Raw genomic sequence first — 25,844 nt, 5'->3', positions numbered from 1 at the left:
AAGTTCCCAAAAAGCTAATTAGGCTGCCACAAACAGCATTATTTATTAACAAATATTTATATGAAAACTTTGTTTATTTCAATAAGTTGTACAGAAGGTGATGATAAACCTAGAAAAATATTAACGGTAAGTCAATAACTTTTGCCACTTTACAAATTATCAATTTTGTTTTACAAGTTGGTGAAACACATTCGTTTAGAAACACCTAATATTTCGTTTAAAATTGCACTTTAGTGTACACAGTTCCACGAATTTCCCCTAAGTCTCCCATTACATTGTGCATGTATAGGTAGCTGTGATATAGTAGCTCAAAAGACTTTAAGACGGATAATGGTATCGTACACGTCTTTAGAGCAACAATTGGTGCTTATTCACAGTGAAGAAGGTTAACGGAATCGGGGTACGCAGGAGGTGCGTACCTCTGACTTAGGGGGTGCTGAGGCGGCATTTGGGGAGCTCGAAGCGAGAAAATGGCCGACGGCAGTTGTTTACATTTTTTCGATGCGACAGATATTGAGAGGAAAATTAAAAACCAACAATTTTTGCATGTAGAGTGATTTCCATTCTACCGATGAGATGTGTTGATTGAAGCCAAGGATGCACGATTGGTTCAAGCTAAGCCACATAAGTCATGCGAGTAGGGGCGTGGGTGATTTGTTTACATCTTTCGATGTCAAAATACGGAGCATGCGGTGGTTTTACGTACTTAAATCTGTGTGTAAATATACATAATTGATGTTAGATGTTTGTTTATTAATTTGTAACGAATTTTTTGGTGTAATTCAGTGGCGATTTGATGAAATTGTGAATATACTGGGGACGGAGGTACAATGTATTGGTGAGGAGGCCGAAAGCCGGCGACGGCTGCCTGGATGAGCACGTCCATGAATATCATAGTGAGTGTTATTTTGCCGCTATATTGTAACTGGTTAGCCTTATAAATTATAAACTAGTGTCATGTAATCTCATTCAGAAATTACAATTACTCGATATTCCAACTACACATGGAATCCGGTGAGCTATATGTGTATGTTTATATCTTTCTTTCATTCAGGTAATTAATTACAACACTATGTAAATATGTTGCAACTTAGGACAAGTACCTGTACATACCTAAGCCAGGATGTTAGTTAGTTAGCTCAGGGGGTATTGTCTTGATTGAACACATACTATATGTACAGTAATACTTGAGAAAAATACAATAAAAATACTTGCATAAATTTTCAAATGAAATAAAGTAGATTTTCACAAGATAAGTAGATAATCTAGGTTTAGTTAAAATTATCATTTTATTTTGTTTTGTTTGGAACTCAACTACATGGAGAAGTCTAGAGCGTAGACTTTAGTTTACTAGTTAAAAGTATATAGGTACATACAGATGTAGCTAGACTGTCGTTATAAACGGACCCCCTGGAGATAGATTAATTAGGTAACAATGACGTATACCTACATGCTGTGACGCTTGACTGATCATCATATCAGATAATTAAGGTGTTACGTTTGGTATTTGGGTAGGGAATGGCCCCAGGGAATGAGTCGAATGGGGGTAACGTGGAAAATCAAAGGCCCTGGTGGTCATAACAACAGACCTACAGGTATGTTCCTGTAGATAGTTACAGGTACTCTATCTAAATATTAGGTGCAATTATTACACAACTATATACCTGTATCCCCATCTGTGTCTGTTAATATGTCTATGCATTGGGTATGTACATAATTAACTAATGATACGATTCAGAAGTGTAAAATATAAATATGCTGGAATTATAACACATTATCTGCAACTTTTGCGTGTTTTCAATGCAGATATAATGTCGATAGGTATTCCATCCGAAATGATATAAACAAACGAACAAAATCAATAAATAAGATATGTGAATCAAAATTTATTTCAGAGCTTATGATTGATTATTATTTGTCTGCAATATCAGAGACCTAGATATCTAGGTCTCCGACAATATCAATGTAGAACTTTATAAACTTATATGAACTTTATAAACTTATATGAACTTATAAATCATGTATATGGAAATTAGACTCATCTAAATTGATTTTAAGTGAGGAGATCATTCTGCAGATTAATGTAGGCCTAACGGATATATACGTAACGTAACCACGCGGGGCCCACCCATGCGCCGTCCCCAGCTAAAATAGGGTCCCCCCTCCCTCCCCCGATCCCGTCCCTCGCTAACGTAGGGTAAATTTTGCCAAATTTCAACCATCTTACAAACCATGGAAAAATTTTACTTCTAATAGCACCTTTCAATGTTAATGAAAATCTTAATTCGTCTGGTTCTGAAATTGTAAAATTAACGTACGTAAAATCACCGCATGCTCCGTATTAGACATCGCAAAATGTAAACAAATCACTCCACTATTACTACTAATGGAAATATTTGTGCAAACCCTAATTAAAACGTCTGTACGAATTTTATCTTACTTGTTTTATAGCTCTTACCTACTAGGCAATAAAACTGAACCGTATAAAATATCAAATTCACTTTTTTCCACCTATAAATATTATGGTCTTTTCGAAGGAAAATTATACGGCAAGTCCAAAAATTATGAATTTGACGTCTAATGAGTGGTGAAGTAGATATTTAGAATGGTCCTTATGTTTCTTTTGGAAACGACTAATACATAAATGCATGTATACGATTAAAATAATTGGAAACCTAAAACAAAGTTTAGTGTGCCCGAGTGATTTTCTGAGGCACTGCTCCAATAGCACACATGGATTTGACCGATTGGATTTATCAATTCTCATTATATCATTTATAGATAAAACGTGGAAATGACAGCTTTATAACTCATTTCAGTCCGTTATTTATAGTAAAACAGTACATATGCGCAAGTCAAAATGATATGCATGCAATATATAATAACATTTTGGTGTATAAATATTTTCTACTTAATCAATTTTTCCGAAAAAATGGCAAGCAAACTATCACTATATTTGGAAGTAAACACACAATCACGTGATCACTAGTTACCCATAATACATTTCTTTATTCGGCCAATGGCATGAATGGCGTATAAGCATGTGACTTGTTTACTGCAAAAATATATGAAAATATACATTTATGAAATCCAGTGTGCACGTGGTTCCCTAGAACGAATATACGTACCCGGTCTATACCTTTCGGCCGGGTACGAATTGGTCCCTATGTGTCGTAGTGGAGCACTGCCTCCGAAAATCACTCGGGCACAGTTTTCTATACTTTTTTGTAGGTTTCCAACTATTTTATGCGTATACATGCATTTACATATTATTTTTGTCCAAAACAAACATAACTACTATTCTTAATATCTACCGTACCGCTCACACGTCAAATTCACAATTTGTGACTTGCCGTATAAGTTCCCTTCAGAAAGACTTTCATATGTATTATGTAAAAATATAATGCTTCAATGAGAATTTTATATTTAAAGTGGTTCAGTTTTATTGCCTAGTAGCTAAGTCATATCAAACAAGTACGTTTATCATTACTTTGCTCCATTAGCAGTAATAGGCACCAATTGTAGCTCTAAAGACGACACCATTTTCTGTCTATAAGTTTTTTGAGCTATAATATTGCAGCTACGGAGAACACAGCCAATGTAATACAACACAAAATATTATAGGTACATTACAAAAAGCATGTGTGAATATTAATAAGTTTGCCATAAGAAAACAAGAAACAAAATATATGTGTATCATACAGTTACAGTTAATTTACAATTGCAGTTTTCAAACTACATGAATTATAGAAAAAAATGTGTTCAATACATGTATTATATAAAAATCTGCTTAACTACTTGATAGTGCTTTCTTGTTTGGAGTAGCCGTTGCCTGAATTAAATATTTACCAAAATTTCTTAAAGTTTTTTTACATGGGTACTACAAAACAATTCAATCATCTTGAAAACAGATGGTCGACGATAAAAGTATGGTTTCAAATATTTTACCCTTAAATCTAAAAATCTTGAACAAAATAAAATAAAATGGGCTTCATCTTCAACCTCATGGCTATCACAACAAGTACACAACCATTGTGGTCTAGGGATACCGGTGTATCTACCAGTTTCAATGTTCAAAGAATGGGCACTTAATTAATCTGTATTTGGATACTATTCGCACCATCACTTACACCATTACCACCACTGAAAAGTTTGAGCTTCTAATTTTACTTCAAGTTAAAAATATGAAAAAATAATTAATTTCATCCTGAAAAAAATCCGTGGCACTATATTCTATATGAAATGAAGTACTGATTGCGCATGCACCAAAGGCGAAATAAATTTTATTTTTGTGTTAATTAGGCATATATATACACGATTAAACACCATTCATTGTTCAAATATCATTTATGCTCTGTCGGCGGTGGAGCACCTTTAAATGATTTCAATTACATTCTGGAAAATTTGTTCATAAAATCCTCAGAATGCAGGATTTTGCACCATTTATTCGAGAGCTTCTGGGGGCCTAGGCGGCCCCCTGACCCCTCGCCTAATTTGCTTGGTCCCACGCCCCCTCTTACCTCAAAACCTGAATCACACTGTAAAAATGTGAAAAGAAATTGTACTGCATACACGGTAGACGTTAATATAGTGATTTTTGGTAGTACTGTCAAAATTCATTTTCAGCCCTAAAAGACTTATTTGTACTTTTAATATTATTCTTAAAACGGTGCCAATTTTTGGCGATAAATAAAATATTAAAGGCTCTTTTTGATCTGTGAGTATAAAAATTTAGGCACATATAACTTTGAATTTCACAGGGGTTCGTTTTATTTCCTCCTTTATTTTTTTTCTTCTAAATCTAAAGTAACTTTTTTCGTATGAGGTAGAGTTGAATGTAACCAGGTCAGTTTTAGCTTTGAAACAGACCACTGGGAAACAGTATCTGATCAATCTATTACAGTCGAATTAGAAATTAAAAAATGGTCGATATGGATAACTCGTTCAAGCTGTTTTTATGTCATTCCGTAAAGTTGATGTTAAAGTTCTAGTACTGTGAATCCTGTAAAATTCTCACATGCAAATGTTTCTCTACGTAGATCATGATGATGTCATGAACCAGATGATGAATCGTATACATTTTTAGTGTTTCATTTTTGAAATCAGAATTTATTGTTTGTAGAATTAAATCTTAAGTACTATGTATACTTTTAGTGTCGATTTCTTATATAACTGAACAATGTAGAGAAATAATTAACACCGGCATGATTCTATCTACACTTTAACATATATAGGCATGATTTACATAAAGATTTTGTTTAAAACTGTTAAGAATAGATTATACAATAGCAATTAATAGATTTACAATATATTTGATGGTACTTTTAACTATGTATACTAGTATACTTTATCAATAATGCAAGAAAAATAGCTATCATTTTTCTCATCACACTTAATTAATTAATAAAGGATCGTAATTTATAAACGCAAGAGGCGCACGTGTCCTTTAATGGCTCACAGAATACATTTGTTTAATAAGAATTCGGCTTTTGAGGCATATTATACAGACAACTTATATCCGTTATATTTTATTCTTCTCTCGTCAAATGTCTGTATACGGTGTTGTGTATGTTACATACGCACGTGACATAATCTTTATGCACACACGTGTCACCTGAAATAGTATCTGTTTCTACAACACTAATCTCTATACAAACTTTACTCCGTACCGTACACACCCCATCAATCAGCCGACTACAATGTTGATAGGCCAGGTACTTGTTTGTGATGGTTGAGTACACGTAGGTCTTGATTATCTACCTGTTCAGGTATCCAGGTGAGTTTTTATTGCAATTTGTGTACAATACCTGTTCCGTGTCACCGACACGCGCCCCAGGTAAGCCGCCCACCTGCGTCGTAGTAGGGATGCGACGTTTATACAATAATTAACGGTAGTTACCTGTCTATCGCCACGTGCAGCACTGCAGGTGATCTAATTGTCTGGCCCGTGGGGGTGGGGCGAGTATTCGTACCCGTCACGTGACCGGGTAGCATATAGGTGGAAGGTACCCGAAACAGTAGCACAATTTGCATTTGACATACAGCTTGATCACACATATATCCTTAATATACCTATATCTCAGTACTTACATCTAGTAGCCATGCATCCAGAGATTGAGCGAGCTTCTACACCATCAGTAGCTAGGAAACGCCAGGTAATTATTCAATTTTAATTTCATTTGACACATCAAAACAAATTTCCTATTCTTCAAAGATGAAAATCTTAGCAAATCTTTTCCCGATTTATCGCACACATCTATATTGAAATAGTTTTGGGGTTTATTTTTTTTTAATTTAGTTATTTTATAGATAGTTTCTAGTGTAACGTAATAATTTCTTGTCAAACTGTAACTGCAAATTGTTGAAATTGTCTGTGAGTATTTTATATTGTCTTTGAAAATTTGCATAAACATAGAGCATAATGGTGAAAAAAAACAACGCAAAAGAAAAGTATGATTTAGTATTTTTGTTTGCTCCTAGTCCGAAGAAAAGTTTCGAATATGAATTTTAATTTTCTACCTTTTTTTTACAATTTCAGTCCAACAAACCATTGACGGAGAGGAAGCGCCGTGAGAAAATCAACAACTTCCTGAGTCAGCTTAAGACCCTCATCCTACAGAAAACTGATCGCAAGGTATGTTCTTGTTGGGTTGGTGGATATTTGTTAAAATGTTTTTAAACGGGCAATTCTTTATTTGAACACACAACACAGATTTATGATACAGTACCCGATTGTGAAATCGATCAAGCTGATTTTGTATTGACAAATATTGTCGTTTTTTTTCTTTCTTTTTTTTTTTGTGTTTCTTCAAATCAAGTAATTATGATTACTTTGGGTTCATCTTTTTATATTATGCTATTTTTGATGTAAATATTCTGCTACTTTTCATCTAAAGAATAAATATTTGCCATTTAATTCAATTTCGACACATAAAAGCCGTTTCAAACGAAGGAATGTCCATTCATTACGATTATGAGTCTGAAAAAAATGTTAGTCATTAAGTATCAAATTTCAAAACGTTGATAAGACAAAACAATAGATAAAAAGGTATTTCAAAAAGAGATGCAATTGAATTTTCAATGTATGGTGACAAGCAATGTGAAATACATTCACATAGAAACTAAATAATTGATTGAATTTTACATTTGTTTTTATCTGGCTAAACATTTTCTTTGTGTTCTTAATTCAGCCAATTTACTTATGTATATGGTTAAAAATAATGATAAACATGTAAAATTCGTAAATTAAATATTTTCAAACTTCATGCCAACTTTTCATAAGTTAAGCTGTCTTTGTATATTTTCCTTTAGATTGTGAAATCGATCAAGCTGATTTTGTATTGACAAATATTGTCGTTTTTTTTCTCTTTTTTTTTGTGTTCTTCAAATCAAGTAATTATGATTACTTTAGGTTCATCTTTTTATATTATGCTATTTTTGATGTAAATATTCTGCTACTTTTCATCTAAAGCGAATAAATATTTGCCATTTAATTCAATTTCGACACATAAAAGCCGTTTCAAACGAATGAATGTCCATTCATTACGATTATTATGAGTCTGAAAAAAATGTTAGTCATTCAGTATCAAATTTCAAAACGTTGATAAGACAAAAAAAATAGATAAAAAGGTATTTCAAAAAGAGATGTAATTGAATTGCCAATGTATGGTGACAAGCAATGTGAAATACATTCACATAGAAACTAAATAATTGATTGAATTTTACATTTGTTTTTATCTGGCTAAACATTTTCTTTATGTTCTTAATTCAGCCAATTTACTTATGTATATGGTTAAAAATAATGATAAACATGTAAAATTCGTAAATTAAATATTTTCAAACTTCATGCCAACTTTTCATAAGTTAAGCTGTCTTTGTATATTTTCCTTTAGATAATGATGTTAATCTGATATATAGAGTCCTAAATGTATCTATTTTATGTGAGTTTGGTTTCTAATTTATCATAAATTATACAATATAGATCTGTATTTCGATATTAGTATCATGATATTTAAATCAATAGTATAAAATATGATATTTAATTAACTTTCTTGTATACTTATAAAATAGTCTTAAATAGTGCTAATTAATTTCATTACTTGTTACATGTTGAACACCAGGTTCCCCTAAAATATCCTCATATTTTATAAATCAGTCCGAGTTCGTATTAGTCTCTGGAATCCTATAAAATCTGTATTTCTGAATTGTTTTTATCTTCTACTATACTCTTATTTTACAAAGAGAATTAAAAAAGGTTATGAAATTTGAAAGTAAAATTTAAACAAACCTATATGTATCAAAATCCTTTAATTTAAATTTCTGTGGCAAGTCGTGCTAAATCTACAGATAATATAATAGACAGTAAGAAAACTTGAAATATTTTTTTTTAATCTATCATTATCATGATTTTCAAATAATTATTAATTTATATACTACAATACATTGCTATATTATTATTTCAATAAAAACTAAATTTTCACTTGGGATGTCCAATCAAATTTTATAGAATCATATTATTTCTATAAGTGATTTGCGATATTAAATGTCTTGAGCAAGAAACATTTTTCCTAATTTTAAACGCGCTTCTATCAGAACTCTCTAGAAATTTTATTTGATAGCTTAAGATTGAGATATCGCTGTTAATCTGTCACTTATTGGCAAATAAAATATTTTATACTTCTTCATTAAAGCAATGAGTTTAATTAGCTAGTTCTGTTGATGTTTTTGCTTGCCAATATAATATGATTTTTTATACGTAAAGTACACATAATTGTCTTCTTTTACACTATCAATTTATGTTCTCTATTTATTGTGTGATATTATAATATATTCTGCATTTAAAAACATATCAATAGTGATTTTTACAATTACTTATTTAAGGTTAAAAAACCCTAAGTATGTCATGTTAGCCCTCTACTTGCATTTTGTCCCTTCTGTCAAACGAATGTGATGACACAGATAAATTATAACAAATCAATCGTGTTAGATCCGTTGCCCAGCAGGACATTTTTAATCCATTTACAACTATAATTGGTGACACGCGACTGTCGACGTCAGGTCACCTGCAATCCCGTGCCTTACCTGGCCAGGTAGACATACTAATTACAATACTTAATTGCATATGAAATACCTGTATACTGCTAAGGTGTGAGTGTCAACTTCTACTGAGAACGGAACGCGCGTAAATTTGCTATAACTACTTCTAAAGACGCCCCGTAGCGCTAACCAGCGATACATCGATCTGTCAAAATCTATGTTAACTACATAATTTTACAAACAGCTTAAGGGAAATTAATTTGTCGTTATACAGATAAAGGATAAATCACTAAGAGAAACATTTAACGGTTATAAGGTAGTTAATTTACCGCTGTGACACTTGGGGTGTAGGTCATGTGCCATACCACAAATATAAATCATATTCATCGTGTAGATTGCTATAGGAATGATCTTCAACTTGTTAAGTTGGTTTTTGAAAATCGTATTCGATAAAAGTAGACAGAGATCAAGAGATCAAACGTTCTCAAAATTCTTTTCTTCTTCTTCTTCTTTCTTCTTCAAAATTGATTACATTTATCTATTTCTGCTATTCTAAAAATAACGATTGTAAACCTTTGTCTCCTAATTTCCTGATTTGTGTTAAATAAAGACTAATGGAATGTATTTCTATTTTGTTTTTGTGAAATAAATATACTCTAGAAGCAGTTGTTAATTTTTTTAGCTAGAAAACTTGTTTAAAACTATTTTGAGTACATGTACATGTTTTGGCGTTATTGTATATTTTTTCAACATTGAACACTTGACATGCACCGCTAAAGGACCACCATCTTAAACTTGTGTCACACATTAACTCAAATTTCATAGATTAGGCTTTAATATTTAATTGTTTATCAAATGATAATTTTGAAATGCCATTGTTGTAACATGATCTCTGCACCAGACATAATCCAGGTGTGAAGGAAGCATTGTTTAATTAATTACAGGTAGATAGATAGACAAGATATCTGTTGTATAATCTAGCTATCTTTACAGAGCTTTAATAAACATACAGTATATACTGTGGTTAAAAGGCAAAAATAATATTTTAGTTAAGTCTGTATGCTAGATTGCTGTAAAACGGTACCTTATTTTTGAAGAGTTCTATGTTTGAAAGATGTTAATTTTTTAATAGATTACTGTGTTCATATTGTAATAGCAGTTCTCTCTTCATAGTAAGCATATTTCATCGCTGAAATTATGCCACAATTTCACATTAGGATATTTCCCAAATGATTTTTTTCCTTTAAAAATTGAGGTAGAAAATGATTTTAAAGAACATGTAAGCATTTTATCAGTCCTGACCAATCTTACCACTATAAATTCAAATTGGGTCTTGTACTTTTGATTTTTCAAACTTTTACCATAGATGAATAATTTTTGTATATTTTTATTGTCATTGTATTTTATTGTCATTGATAACACTGCTGTCCATTTTTGTAGGAGAATGAACACTGTCGACTGGAGAAGGCCGATATTCTGGAAATGACAGTCCAATATCTACAGAAAGACATACCCACAGGTAAGGTCATGAGGTCACAATATAGGTCAGATGTCAAGTTTTGACAAATGAAAGAAAAGGATTAATTATAGATATCAATATCAAAATAGGTCGAAGGAATCAGCAAACATCAGTGTCTGGTTCCTCTATAGCTACTGTTGTAGCAGGAAAAGATATCACCTTCTGACGGAAAGCTAATCAGAAAGTGATATCTTTTCCGCTATAACAGTAGCTAAGGTTCCTCTAGCATTAGGTCACAATGATTTGGTAAATTTGTATCTGAATTAACTAAATAAAAGGTCATGGGGTCAAATATGTATACATGTAGATAATTTATAAACAGTACGTCATTATGGTCAAATGGGTCAATCAAATGTGATATAGGGGTCAAAGGTTTACAGGTCATAATCATCCTATGGAAGAGAATAATGTAAATTTGTTCATTTTTCTGTGGTATTGAAGGTTAAGGGTCAATGATAAACATTTTGGGAAAAGCATGTACCCAATTCAATCTATGAAATTAATCTATTATTTATTTAAGTTAGCTTTACAATTTAAATGGTTTCTTTTGGCATAGATATTCTGCATTGTCATCAATTTGATTGGTTGCATGGGTCAATAAATGTGGTATGTTGATAAAAAAAATTGGATATGGAGGGGTCTATATATATGTTATTAAATGTGACACAAATATCATTTCTTTATTTTATATTTCAGGTCATTCCAAGAACTCAGATTACATGTCCGGATTTTCTCGCTGTCAGGAGGAGGTTTTCCGACTTCTGAACCAGGACGTTTCCGTTAACAACGATGTGAAGATGAGGCTGTTTTATCACCTGTCCCGTTTCCCATCTCCCCAGCAGACCCCTCCACCAGTCACCAACTACAACGTAGACCTGTCTCCTGCCAACCTTTCTGCTGATTACACCTGTCCAGTGTTACCAGGTTACGCTACCCCAGGACATTCCATGTACACCAATGACCTTCACCTGCCCACTCAAGGTCATCACCGGTGGTCACCGGATCAGATGTCTGGAACAGCTCTTTCCAGTCCGTCCTTCAACCAGTCGGCTATGGACTCCTCTTCTTCATCCCTTCCTTTGTGTACCCCGAATGGCTTTAACATGTCCAGCATGGAGTGGTTCCGAGGATATTCTGAGTGGAGTAATTCGAGTCCAGATGTCAGCTCTGTAAGCCCGGATGTTAGTTCAGCTGGAGTTTCCGAGATTTCCAAGGCCCCCTCTCCAGACAGTGCATCCATGTACAGCGACAGTTCCAGTTCTTCTATGTGGAGACCATGGTGATTGTTGCCATTGTAACAAAATATTGAACATAGAAACAGATTTTAAGAACACTTCAAGTGATGACTGTACTAAATAGTTTGTGACATCATCTTGGAATTAACACTCTGATAGTGATGTGAAATACAATTGTACCTGTAAAATATGGTTCCTGAAGACAGGAATTGGATTATCTCCCTTAGACTTTGGTTGAACTTTTCTTTCACTTTAAGTGAATAATGTGCTCATATGTTTTCAGTATAATATACCTGTTTTAAATGAAATCCAAAAGTTATAGTGGCTAGAAACCTCCGTTTGAAGCTAATAAATGTTGTGCTTTATGATAAGGATATTGTTACTAATATATTTCAAGACATCTTGTAAGACTTAACTCCTTCATATGAAATAGTGTTTTAGTAAACCAACAGCTTTGTATAGGCTCAGTAGATGGAAAGTCTATTGATCTTATTTTAAAAACTCATTTTTCATTCCTAAGAATATGCATTATGTATTATTAGAATTTTTAAGAGTAAGAACATTATCCATTTAACAGTGATTTATGGAAGTTAAAGGATTATCATTTTAACAGAACGGTTATGAAAAATAAGATTCCAACAAGAATTGAAACTGACACTTTTCCTATTTAGATTGTATTTAAAGATAATTTATTATTGTATATGTGTTGTATATGTTATGTAATTTTGTACATAACCAAATATGTACATGTTTCGTGCTGTTTATAAAGACATATGTTACCATGGTGATAAAAACACAGAAACATGCTGATTTGAACAAGATTAATATTGTACATTAAGGACAATAAATTTTTTTTGTCTTTATTAATGATAATTAAATCTAATTAATAAGTCAGTGAATTAATGATAATTGCGAGCAAGTTTACTTCAGTTCATTAATTATCCTAATGACTAACGTTTATAAATTTAAGCTCTGTGATCAACATATACTGTGATTTGATCACCATGGCACAAAAATATGTCTTGAAAATACATCAGATGTATTTTTCTTTTTTTTCTGTGATGTATGGTTTATTTTTATATTTTATTAAAAACAAATAAAAATGATTAACATATAGTCATATTTTTGTTTTTATTTCTCAGTTTGTATTCATGATACTATATTCCAATGCTAAAATGATTCTATGGTTAATTTAACCAAAGAATTTTTAAAAAGCCATGAGAATATATATAATGAAAAACTAAAATATTATCATAAGTATAATTTTTTAGCAAGGTTTGCCAAATTACCTTCAAATTGTGTGTATAATGCACTTTTGTTTACGATATCTGACTTTGTACCAAGGGAATTTGAGCACAAGTACAGTATCATGAATACATATGTCGCTCAGACAACAGTAAGAGGAGACAATTCATATCTCCATAATATATCGAAATACAAAGAACAACTGCTAGATTTAAAAATGGAAATTTTTATTTACATAAATAATAATAATGATATTTACAATAGTACATAGTACAATCATTTCACTGTATTTTATTTTTCAGGATATTTTTTAAAATAATGATATTTTTCAATATTTGAATTTTATTTCTTTGTGAAAACATGATAAATCTGTTGACCCCTTAAAAATGTTAAATATCACAGATAGAATTGGGTGAGGAGTTTTTCACTTTTAACGTATTATTTTTAAAATGTCCTTTATCCCATCACATCAGCTGATACTACACCATTAGACAGTAGTCATGAATATTTTCTCTGATCTTCCTTCTAGAAAATCTTGTTTAATCATCCTCATCCGAGTTATCTTCATTCTGAAATAAACAATTCGATAAAATCTTAGTACAATGTATTTTGAGAGCACCTTGTTTACATAATGTTTGGAACACTAATTATAAAAATTCCTAACATTAAAGCTGTAACTACATGTTAATCAACATATTTCAACAATACTCAATTAAAATATACTTATAATTAATTAATGATACAGAATTTTCCAACACCTTCAAAAATCAAGGGATCAATAAGAACCTTAACTAAGTTATGTCCCCTTCATATAATCATAATTATGAAAATCTCATTAAAGATTTTATAAAGTTTCTGCCAGATTTTGGATTAGTAAGGGAGATTACTGGGTTTTTGAAATTTTTGAATTTCTAGAAAATGAGCTATCTGTGTGTTTTTTTTAAACTTCATTTTTACAATTTCAGTCATTTATTTTATGCCATATTCTTTAAAATGTCATTTAGAATTGTTTGAATTATAATTGAAGTAGTTAAAAATTGAAATTTTCAATGACTAGAAATTTCATCAGACACCAGTTATTTTCAAATAGTGTGGATTAAAACTGTGGGTAACTGGTAATTTATTTCATATTTTAGTATGCAACATAATATACCCAAAATTAATATGCACCTATAATCAATCTTTTATTAATGGATATGAAGTGAGCATACATAAGTACATAATAGATAAATTTAAATGAATATATACTAGATGACTAGCTATCATTTTTAATAAGTCGATTGCCATATTTGAGTTCTGAAATAGAACTCTTTTAAGGTATTTTTATAATCTGTGAAACAAGTATCGCACATTATTTCAAAAGACAAAAATTATAATGAGTGTTTACGGTATATTGGATAGAAAGATTACATATCATGTGTACAAAATAAAACAAACTTTCAATAATGAGTTTTACAAAGCAAAATTATAAAAAATTAAACTGTGCCGAATTCTTGAGATAAGATCTAGAAATATACAGGTATTGGGCAGAGATCATGTGATAAAATTTGTTGTAAAGTTTCAAGTAAATAACGCAGTAAAATTTTTTTTGAAGGGTTGATACCACTAGAAATCACAATACAAACACGTACACAGAAAAATGAAATAAAGAAAGAAAAAAACAAAGTTTATACTGTTTTGAAACTCTTTCAGCACACTTTTAAAGCAAGAAAAAATTCTGTTTAAAAGAAAAATGAAGATAAGGAATTTTTCAAAAATAGGAATTCATCAACTTGTGTTCTTTCTTACCAACAACAAGCTACACAATAAGTCATGTTGAATGCTTAATAATTTTTTTGCTGAAACAAATATAGATTGGCTTGTCAGTGGAGGATCGAGTTACAAATATTTAGGCCATTGATGTATCTTTTATTCTTGTTATCAATACTTTGCCTACATAATAGCACAAATGCATAATGTTTAATGAGAACTGGCATTAACTGAACTATACACTTAACAACAGAGTTATCTCCCTTCCTCTATTGCTGACACTATATATGTTTTCTAGGTCTGACCTATCTAATTATATTTTAGATATTTTTGAATTACAGGCTATTTGAATTAAGCAGTGTATTATTAAATTTGATGAGATTTGTGTAATTTGTTTTGATAGATTTATGTAAATTTATCAAATAGTAAAAAAATAAACGAAAATGATTTTAAGTTTTAAAAGGATCAAATGTGAGCTCCAACAGAAAGTTCTCACAATTATAAAAAAAAATGTAGATAATTAAGGAGGTTAGACAGTTAGAAGGACAGAAGTCATTTCCTTAATCATAATCTTATTATATGTTGATGTTAAATGAACATGCATGTCAAAATGTAGGACAGCTGTAATAAAATAGGTATGTATTAGTGTTGGGATTCCATGTTACACAAGTCCGAGGTAAAATCTGGGATCACACACAGCCTCACACGGGACACAGATAACACATAAAACATAGCACCAACCACCAAAACAAGGGTAGATAATCTCAAATTATGAAATTAAATTAAGGTCCCAGGAAAGTGTCATATGACAAAGTGTTTATACATAGTCAATCTGGCATAAATACTGAGTTTATTTTCAAAATATAAAACTTTTAATGTTATTTTGGAGAAACATTGGATAATAAATCATTTCAAAAAATGGATTTGTATAGATAACAAGCATATAAACGTCATTGGTCATTATGGCCATAAATAGCAAAGGTAATTTTGCAGGTTGAGCAAGGGGAGATAATTCAACATTTATTGACAAAAATCAATACCAAAGGAAAGCATAAAAAAATCAAACAGTCTGATTGGTTAATAAAGAAGAGGGTAACATTAGCACTAGGTCTACAGCCTCAATAGCTCGAATCTATTGTTATGGTTACAAAGAATTTATTTCATCGCCATAGCAACATACTCTTTTCCCATCAATCCTCATTTTGCTGTTCTTCTCCATTAGCCTGTCAATCAAAGGTCACACAGTGTGTGGTGAAAGGTCAAAGGGCAAAACATCAACAATCCTGTGCTTTCATAATGTGACAATTTTCATTATGAGACAAAATCTTGAAAAAAGCAAATATGTATTTTCTTACTGATATGGATCAAAATTCATGAAAACAATTTTTTTTGGGTTTTCATTTTTAATATTTTTTGTAATATTAAGGAATCTTTTGGAATTTTTTCTTCAAACATAATCTATTTATGGTAATAATTATATCTTCAATATTTCCATTTGATGATAAGGGGAGATAACCAAATTTCAATGACCTTTATAATTCCAGAGTCTAGAAAGGAAACTGTGACCTTTATTATTCCAGAGTCTAGAAACTACTGAGACTTTGTGGTAATTAAAAATAAACATTTGCCTTCTCTTGTGAGTTTGTCTCTTTCAGGAATAAACATACATCACACGCCATATTAAATTATTACAGTGATATATCAGATACAAAGACATTTCACATATATTATATCAAACATGTATTTATAAGATTTAGACAAATATAATACCCTGATAAACAGTTTTTGAATCAAATACATTGGTATGAAACCACTACCACCATATATGGCCCCATTTCCTTGTTTACAAAAACAATTACAATCAACAAAATAAATAGATAAACCAAAAAACAACAACATATATTTAGCCATAAACCACGAATAAAGATATCTATAAATCCATGTTTAAAATGAAAAGATGAATACATATAAATTAAATGAAAATATTATGCTTTCCAAATTATCGTCTGTCTTTTCAATAATTGCTGTTTGGCCGCAGGATAAAATACCATTTAACAAAGGTGCAACTTCTGAACAACACTCTTTCACAACCATCCACAAAATAAATTTTGTGATCATTATTGTTATCATTTTCTGGAAATCATTCAAAGGAAACAAGCTGACACTTTGATAATTTGAAAAAAAAATTGACTTTAAACAACATATCGCCAAGATTTTAAATAAAAATAATTCATTTTCTCTTTGTTTCTGGCTTTCTGATTGGCCTATTCATTTTTTTCATTCCACAATGGAAAAAAAATATCCGAGAATGGCGCCAAAACCCGACGTTATTGTGAAATCACAACAGAAACATTGACGCTACGTATTGATTTGGAAAAAATAATCCCTTAGAAAAAATCAATGGAATCATACGTGTAAACATATTTCATTTTATAAAGTAGTCTGGAAAATTAATTGTAAGCATTGAAGTCACTATTTTTTAATTTCATTGGGATCTGAAATAATTGTTTAGGATGCCTTTGAATGTATCTCAATCGGGGAGGGAAATTTATATGCTTTTTAAACTGGACTTTTTTTTAAACCAAGTTCTCAACCTACTTCTCTCTCTGCATCTTCCTTTAGGCGTTGTTCATATATCTCCTCTGCTTCATTCCTCTCTTCCTCAGAGTACTCGTCCTTGTCCAGTCGTTCCAGCTTCCGGAGCGCTATTAATACTTCCAGTCTGTACTCATCTTCCTCGTGAGCTGGGTTCTCTGATAAAGTAGGATTTTATTTTAATTATAGTGACATTTGTTAAAAATGTGATATCAAAAAAATCATTGTGATAAGCAAACAATTATTTAATTGTAAAAATTATGTTAATTAAGTCTTAATTTAAAACTGCACCAAAATTCAATCAAACAAGGAGCAAATTCTTGATATCTAGCAAAATACACCATAATGTTGATGCAATATTTTACTTGATAGTGAAGCAAAGATCATTTTTCAACTTGATCTGGACATTTTTAGTTAGAATATGAGATAAAAACCAGAAACATCTTTATGTATTACATATTTTTGCTTCCTCCTCCATATTTCAAACTATGACAGGATGGGAGGGGACAGAATAGGATGAGACAGGGGGCTAGGGGACAGGATGGGATGAGACAAGGAGCTAGGGGACAGGATGGGATGAGACAGGGAGCTAGGGGACAGGATGGGATGAGACGGGAAGCTAGGGGACAGGATGGGATGAGGCAGGGGGCTAGGGGACAGGATGGGATGAGGCAGGGGCTAGGGGGCAGGATGGGATGAGGAGGGCGGGAGGATGGATGAGGCAGGGGGCTAGGGGCAGGATGGATGAGACAGGGGGCTAGGGGACAGGATGGGATGAGGCAGGGGGCTAGGGGACAGGATGGATGAGACAGGGGGTAGGGGACAGGATGGGATGAGGACAGGGGCTAGGGGACAGGATGGGATGAGGCAGGGGGCTAGGGGACAGGATGGGATGAGACAGGGGGCTTAGGGGACAGGATGGGATGAGACAGGGAGCTAGGGGACAGGATGGGATGAGACAGGGAGCTAGGGGACAGGATGGGATGAGACGGGGAGCTAGGGGACAGGATGGGATGAGACAGGGGGCTAGGGGACAGGATGGGATGAGACAGGGGGCTAGGGGACAGGATGGGATGAGCAGGGAGCTAGGGGACAGGATGGGATGAGGCAGGGGGCTAGGGGACAGGATGGGATGAGGCAGGGGGCTAGGGGACAGGATGGGATGAGCACAGGGGAGAGATAGGGGGGCTAGGGGACAGGATGGGATGAGGCAGGGGGCTAGGGGACAGGATGGGATGAGGCAGGGGGCTAGGGGAGGATGGGATGAGGCAGGGGGCTAGGGGCAGGATGGGATGAGGCAGGGGCTAGGGGGCAGGATGGGATGAGAGAGGGGAGCTAGGGGACAGGATGGGATGAGACAGGGGGCTAGGGGACAGGATGGGATGAGACAGGGGGCTAGGGGACAGGATGGGATGAGGCAGGGGGCTAGGGGACAGGATGGGATGAGGCAGGGGGCTAGGGGGCAGGATGGGATGAGACGGGGAGCTAGGGGACAGGATGGGATGAGCAGGCACAGGATGGGATGAGCAGGGGGCTAGGGGCAGGATGGGATGAGAGGGGGCTAGGGGACAGGGATGGGATGAGGCAGGGGGGTAGGGGGGGATGGAGGATGATGGGATGAGACAGGGGCTAGGGGACAGGATGGGATGAGACAGGGAGCTAGGGGACAGGATGGGATGAGACAGGGGGCTAGGGGACAGGATGGGATGAGACAGGGGGCTAGGGGACAGGATGGGATGAGACAGGGAGCTAGGGGACAGGATGGGATGAGACAGGGAGCTAGGGGACAGGATGGGATGAGACAGGGGAGCTAGGGGACAGGATGGGATGAGACAGGGGGCTAGGGGACAGGATGGGATGAGACAGGGAGCTAGGGGACAGGATGGGATGAGACAGGGAGCTAGGGGACAGATGGACAGGATGGGATGGATGAGCAGGGAGCTAGGGGACAGGATGGGATGAGACAGGGAGCTAGGGGACAGGATGGGATGAGACAGGGGCTAGGGGACAGGATGGGATGAGACAGGGGGGCAGAGTGAACGGATAGGGCAGGAGGGATGCAGGGCTAGGACAGATGGATGAGACAGGGGGCTAGGGGACAGGATGGGATGAGGCAGGGGGCTAGGGGACAGGATGGGATGAGACAGGGAGCTAGGGGACAGGATGGATGAGACAGGGGCTAGGGGACAGGATGGGATGAGGCAGGGGGCTAGGGGACAGGATGGGATGGAGAGGGGGCAGGGGGCTAGGACAGATGGGATGAGACAGGGGGCAGAGGGATGAGACAGGGGGCTAGGGACAGGATGGGATGAGACAGGGAGCTAGGGGACAGGATGGGATGAGACAGGGAGCTAGGGGACAGGATGGGATGAGACAGGGGCTAGGGGACAGGATGGGATGAGACAGGGGAGCTAGGGGACAGGATGGGATGAGACAGGGGCTAGGGGACAGGAGGGATGGGGTAGGGGCAGGATGGATGAGGGATGAGGGCAGGATGGATGAGACAGGGCTAGGGGGACAGGATGGGAGATGGATGAGCAGGGGCTAGGGGACAGGATGGGCAGGTAGGGACAGATGGGATGAGACAGGGGGCTAGGGGACAGGATGGGATGAGACAGGGGCTAGGGGACAGGATGGGATGAGACAGGGGGCTAGGGGACATATGGGATGAGACAGGGGGCTAGGGGACAGGATGGGATGAGACAGGGGGCTAGGGGACAGGATGGGATGAGCAGGGGGCTAGGGGACAGGATGGGATGAGGCAGGGGGCTAGGGGACAGGATGGGATGAGGCAGGGGGCTAGGGGACAGGATGGGATGAGGCAGGGGGCTAGGGGACAGGATGGGATGAGGACAGGGGGCTAGGACTTGACAAGGTGGAAGAGGACAGTATGGGATGAGAGCTAGGATGTGATGGGACAGGGCAGGACACAAGGGGACAGGATGGGATGGGATGACAGGAGGGTGTGAAATACATGTTCACCATAAAAATGCCAAGTGAGTTGAAATCTTACCAAACAGCACCAAGGCACGGAGCATGGGAAGACATGCCATCTTTGGTACCTGTTCTTTCACAGATGTGATGTTGTTTCCTCTGAAATGTTTAAAAAATATCTTAAATGATTTCAAGGCAAACTGATGATAGAATTCTTGTGTAGCATGTCATTCCATGTTTTATAAATTCATCACTTTTTTTTTTAAGTACACTTTTGCAAAGTAGGCACAGCTTAAATCATCATCAATGGAAAATCTTGAAAGTTGAAAGTGGGGCATGATATATAATATAATATCTTTTTTATATCATAATTATGTATACAATAAATAATGTGTGTAACATAAGACCACCATCGTGATAATGTTTTTTAATAAAGCTTTAAAGTCTCTATAAGTCAAAGTGTAATGAAATTGGAAATTAAGGTTTAGAAATTAACAAAAATACAGCAATTCAAAAAATGATGTTTGTAAATCTATTTTGATAAAATTAACAGTGTGGACAGACAAAGGACAATTCAGTAGACGTGATATTTATCAATAATAACGAGTCACTACAGGAGTACATTTAGGAAGACGTCATGTCCCTATAGGTACATCCTTACTGTTGATCCAGAACCTCATTTTCACGTTTCCTTTTCCATTATTGTTTTAAATTGCATTTTTGTTATTAATAAAACAATTAGATATATAAAATCTACCTGAGGTTAATGTACTGAAGAAGAGACAGCTTGTCAGTGAAGCCGTCTAGGTTCTCTATTTGATTATCTCTAAGATGGAATGTTGTCAAGCTTTTCAGGGATTCCATATCCTCAACTTTGTCTATTGTGTTGGCAGCCTGTAAACGGACAGAGATATAGACAATTCAGGCCATATGTATTTCAAAGTGACATATTTAATTCAGTGCAGATGTTTTTTAAAGTCATCATCCTCAAAAAAGCTAAGGTCATTGAAAAATAATACAAGGTTTAAGATATGGATAAAAACTGGAGTACCCAGAGAAAACCCCATAAAATCATTCAGAACCTTCCAACTACTCTATGTAGGAGTTTGAACTTGCAATCATGGAGGGATTGAATCTATATAAAATATATATGGTAGTGGAAGAAAGTCAAGACCACGGAACCACTAGTGGACACATAAATGGTAGGATGTGACATTTTATATTTGTTCAGATTCTTAAGATACCCTGATTTGTTTACTGGGAATGTTTAGCACTTGCATATGAACTTACCATGAAGAGATTTTTGAGATTAGGAAGGTGAACTCCTCCTGTGGTTTTTAGTTTGTTCCCTCTCAACTCTAATGTGTGTAGTCGTGCCAATTTAGCTTCATCCAGTCCTGATATTTCTGTGATTTCATTATCTACAAGAAAAGAAGGTTGACATTCATTATATTGCAAAAAATGTTTCCAGTTTCAGTTATTAATCTAATCTTAGTGAAAACCTACACATCAGGTAATGGAATGGTTATTAAGTAAGGTATGTGTCTGATGCTCTAACCCTACATATCACTTAGTCATACTGGTCGAGGTGTAGAGACGCTCGACATTACAGTCGTCCATCTCTGGGTTAAGGTGACAGCAGGATTATCATGTCTCAAAAATTTTACCATTTACCGCCCTCCACCTTTGGGTTGTGGTGGAAAATAATAATGGTTAAAGTAAAGTTCTACCACTAGCCCTCACCCTCTGGGCTGTGGTGGCCAGTGGTGGTCAGTGGTTAAAGTATCAAACATTCTACCACTAGACCTTCATTTCTGGGCAGTGGTGGCAAGTGGTTAAAGTATCCAACATTCTACCACTAGCCCTCCATTTCTGGGCAGTGGTGGCCAGTGGTGGTCAGTGGTTAAAACATCCAACATTTTACTACTAGCCCTCCCTCTCTGGGTTGATGTGGTCAGTGGATAAAGTATCCAACATTCTACCACTGGCTCTCAAACTCTGAACTGTGGTGGCCAGTGGTGGCCAGTTGTTAAAGCATCCATCATTTTACTACTAGCCCTCCCCCTCTGGGTTGTGGTGATCAGTGGTTAAAGTATCCAACATTCTACCACTGGCTCTCAAACTCTGAACTGTGGTGGCCAGTGGTGGCCAGTTGTTAAAGCATCCAACATTTTACTACTAGCCCTCCCCCTCTGGGTTGATGTGGTCAGTGGATAAAGTATCCAACATTCTACCACTGGCTCTCAAACTCTGAATTGTGTGGCCAGTGGTGGCCAGTAGTTAAAGTATCCAACATTCTACCACTAGTCCTTCACCTCTGGGCTGTGGTGGCCAGTAGTTAAGGTATCCAACATTCTACCACTAGTCCTTCACCTCTGGGCTGTGGTGGCCAGTAGTTAAAGTATCCAACATTCTACCACTAGTCCTTCACCTCTGGGCTGTGGTGGCCAGTAGTTAAAGTATCCAAAATTCTACCACTAGTCCTTCACCTCTGGGCTGTGGTGGCCAGTAGTTAAAGTATCCAACATTCTACCACTAGTCCTTCACCTCTGGGCTGTGGTGGCCAGTAGTTAAAGTATCCAACATTCTACCACTAGTCCTTCACCTCTGGGCTGTGGTGGCCAGTAGTTAAAGTATCCAACATTCTACCACTAGTCCTTCACCTCTGGGCTGTGGTGGCCAGTAGTTAAGGTATCCAACATTCTACCACTAGTCCTTCACCTCTGGGCTGTGGTGGCCAGTAGTTAAAGTATCCAAAATTCTACCACTAGTCCTTCACCTCTGGGCTGTGGTGGCCAGTAGTTAAAGTATCCAACATTCTACCACTAGCCCTTCACCTCTGGGCTGTGGTGGCCAGTAGTTAAAGTATCCAACATTCTACCACTAGTCCTTCACCTCTGGGCTGTGGTGGCCACTGACCAGTGGTGGCCATCAGTGAAACACATTTAAACACAAAACTCATTTAATTCTGGTGAATGGTGGAATACAGTAGAGGGAAAGTATTAAATTGCATAGCACTAACCAGAATAAGTACGGTATTAAAGTTATACTTACTATTGAGACATAAATGCTCCAGCATCGGGTGACTCACTCCCTCCAATGTGTTTATTTTGTTGAAATTGAAACTAGCAACTTGTAGAAATGGCATTTCTTCGAGACGGACACTACTTAACATATTGTAATCAGCTTTCAATGTCAACAAATGTGTCAATGCACTGAGAGAAGACAGGTCTTTTAGATTGTTTTTACTCACATCCACATATCGAAGGTGGATAAAGGACTTCAGAATACTGATGTTTGTTAATTCTCTGGAAAAATAATAACAATCATTTCTAAATTGAATAGTGATGTATAGGTAAAACTTTTAACCAATTATCTTCAAGTTCATCCAATTCCTTTTCACGTTATCTCCCTTTACATACCGAAATTGATCTAATATTGCAATTTTACCAAATTTTAAAATAAATTTCTGCTAAATTATTTAAGGTACATGATTCCTTCAGCACCGATTCTGTTAAGATTGTGATACACCCCACATCCCTTTTTTTATTGAATGCATGTAGATTGTTTTAATATAACTATCTTATGGGAAATACATTTACTATCAAGATTGATTTATTTCCAAAACTTCAGGATGTTTTTTTTTTTTTAATACAGAATGCATGACATGTTTTAGCAAATAATCATTTTGATTGAAAAGAGTAACATTTCTGTGTAAAAAAATATTGAAATATCTTTTGTACTTGTAGAGTTGATAAGATGTCTAATTACTTTTCATGAACATCCAGACGGACATATGCATGTGACAATCCATCCCCTGTTTTACATAGAAGTGAAAGACTTTCTGCCACAGCTTCCTCTGTCAAAGGATTTTCTGGTACTTTCTGGAAAATAAAAATACAATTAATTAGTTTACTAGAATATGGTACTTTATATTTTAAATTCATATTCATTAATAAAATGCATCTGAAGTTTTGGCATAAATCAAAAAGTTTCAAACTCGATTAGTCTTTTAAGAGACAGTATTTTTATATAGTTTACAGTTCTAAGTCTACAAAAGTGTTATCATTATATCAGGAGTATGTCAGACCATAAGATAGTAAAAAAGTATACTTTAACAATTTTCTAAATTCTTGTATGATCAACTAATTTCAGGGATGCCATTAATCATATGTCAAAATTTAATGCAATATGTGTTACTGTATTTGTAGGGTTACTTGTGAATTTTCATGAATAAATTCTTTTTCTGATAGAGGACGTTACTAAGCAGGAAATGTTGACGGACGGATTTCGGACAACGGACAATGGACGCAGCGCTTTGACATTAACTCGCCGGCCCTTTGGGCCAGGTGAGCTAAAAAGTGTATATTGGCTGAATCTTCCCTTTGGCAATTAGATTACCAAATCGTTATTATCTAGCATCTGACTAATTTTCTGAGATCCTGGGTTCAAACCCTGATCTGGCTAGTGTTACATTTTCTCCTAAATCTACCCTTACAATAACTGGCTAACTATTCTATAGTACCCATATTGATGGTATAACGTTAGAATCTTCTGTCTCTTCAAATTGGAGGGTAAAGACTTCAAAATAGCCATACTGGCAGTAACGTCGATATAAACAACAGTTAAAATGTCCTTTAATTATTTTTGTTACCTGATTCTATATATATATATTAACGTGAATATAAAGTAATTTCGACAATTGACCGGTCAATAGTAAATTAGACTCTAGACCTGCGGTGCGAAATGTTTGCATGCGCTTTTTATTGTTAATGTCATAATTAATTTTAAATGTCATAAAGCCCCGCACTCGGGAACAAAAACTTGTATTTTTTCAGGGAAAGTCTTTCTCTCGAGATGTTGTGATAAGTTTAAGATTGCAGTTGAAGGTAACAATTAAAACAGTTATTTTATACCTTTTCATTCAACAGTCAAAAACTCTTTACCCGAGGTGTTGAGACCAACCAAGTGAACTGTTTCTATCAGCCTCTGGCCTCGGGAAACAGTTCATAGGATTGGTCCCAACACCTAGGCCTAGGGTGTTTTACAGTTGTTCGATGCGTGAAAAAGCATGAAAAAAATGTATACTGGTACTATTAGCATTTTAGGATTTCAAAGATGAGTTCCTGTGGAAATTTGCATTTAGCTGTTTAGCAAAAGAGCTCATAAAATAGCCATTACAATATCTTGCTTATCTTAGGAAACAAAAAAATGAATTGAATATTAATGAAAACCAATTTTAACCTCTTCTTCTTCTTTCTGTTCTTCTTCCTCTCCTAGTTCTTTTTCCTCTTCGAAGTCGATGTCCTCTTCCTGTTCATTTTCTGCCTCTTCCTGATCGCCTGCCTCTTCTTCCCCTCCTCCTTCTTCTTGTGTTTCCTCCTCATCCATACCTAAAGTTTCCTCCTGGTCAGACATATTTTACAACTGTCACCGTTCAATACCAACGACAAAACACGTCTTGAACCACAGGAGAAACGTAAACACGTCGAAAAGTTGATTACAAAAAATGGCGGACCGTTGTCAAGGAG

The 25,844-nt window shown here is 35.5% G+C and overlaps 2 protein-coding genes across 3 annotated transcripts; one reads left to right on the top strand and one right to left on the bottom strand.

Moving 5' to 3' along the window:
* Positions 1-4,753: 4,753 nt before the first annotated feature.
* LOC138309800 (transcription factor HES-5-like) lies at positions 4,754-12,896 on the top strand. The gene is made up of 4 exons (XM_069251017.1): positions 4,754-6,155; positions 6,539-6,634; positions 10,477-10,555; positions 11,252-12,896. The coding sequence occupies exons 1-4, from the start codon at positions 6,102-6,104 to the stop codon at positions 11,836-11,838; spliced, it is 816 nt and encodes a 271-aa protein (XP_069107118.1). The 5' UTR covers positions 4,754-6,101; the 3' UTR covers positions 11,839-12,896.
* A 345-nt stretch (positions 12,897-13,241) lies between these two features.
* Positions 13,242-25,844, bottom strand: LOC138319237 (leucine-rich repeat-containing protein 23-like). 2 transcript variants are annotated; one of them, XM_069262244.1, is made up of 9 exons: positions 25,558-25,844; positions 24,085-24,197; positions 23,368-23,621; positions 21,604-21,734; positions 21,071-21,207; positions 20,393-20,472; positions 17,383-17,537; positions 15,965-16,007; positions 13,242-13,604 (listed from the first exon to the last, which is right to left on the bottom strand). In XM_069262244.1, the coding sequence occupies exons 1-8, from the start codon at positions 25,729-25,731 to the stop codon at positions 15,975-15,977; spliced, it is 1,077 nt and encodes a 358-aa protein (XP_069118345.1). In that variant the 5' UTR covers positions 25,732-25,844; the 3' UTR covers positions 13,242-13,604; positions 15,965-15,974. The 2 variants fall into 2 exon arrangements, with proteins under 2 accessions (XP_069118345.1, XP_069118353.1); XM_069262252.1 differs by lacking the exon at positions 15,965-16,007.

The sequence above is a fragment of the Argopecten irradians genome, chromosome 1, assembly GCF_041381155.1.
Source record: "Argopecten irradians isolate NY chromosome 1, Ai_NY, whole genome shotgun sequence".
Taxonomy (NCBI): domain Eukaryota; kingdom Metazoa; phylum Mollusca; class Bivalvia; order Pectinida; family Pectinidae; genus Argopecten; species Argopecten irradians.
The sequence above is the reverse complement of the archived record's forward strand: the minus strand, read 5'-3'. Positions and strand labels throughout refer to the sequence as shown.

Excerpts from the sequence above, each read along its gene's own strand:
- LOC138309800 (XM_069251017.1), top strand. The coding sequence starts at position 6,102 with ATGCATCCAGAGATTGAGCGAGCTTCTACACCATCAGTAGCTAGGAAA. Across the intron at positions 6,156-6,538 it reads CAGTAGCTAGGAAACGCCAG|TCCAACAAACCATTGACGGA; the intron begins GTAATTATTCAA and ends TTACAATTTCAG. Across the intron at positions 10,556-11,251 it reads ACAGAAAGACATACCCACAG|GTCATTCCAAGAACTCAGAT; the intron begins GTAAGGTCATGA and ends TTTATATTTCAG.
- LOC138319237 (XM_069262244.1), bottom strand. The coding sequence starts at position 25,731 with ATGTCTGACCAGGAGGAAACTTTAGGTATGGATGAGGAGGAAACACAA. Across the intron at positions 21,208-21,603 it reads ATCTCAAAAATCTCTTCATG|GCTGCCAACACAATAGACAA; the intron begins GTAAGTTCATAT and ends GTCCGTTTACAG. Across the intron at positions 20,473-21,070 it reads CTTCAGTACATTAACCTCAG|AGGAAACAACATCACATCTG; the intron begins GTAGATTTTATA and ends TAAACATTTCAG.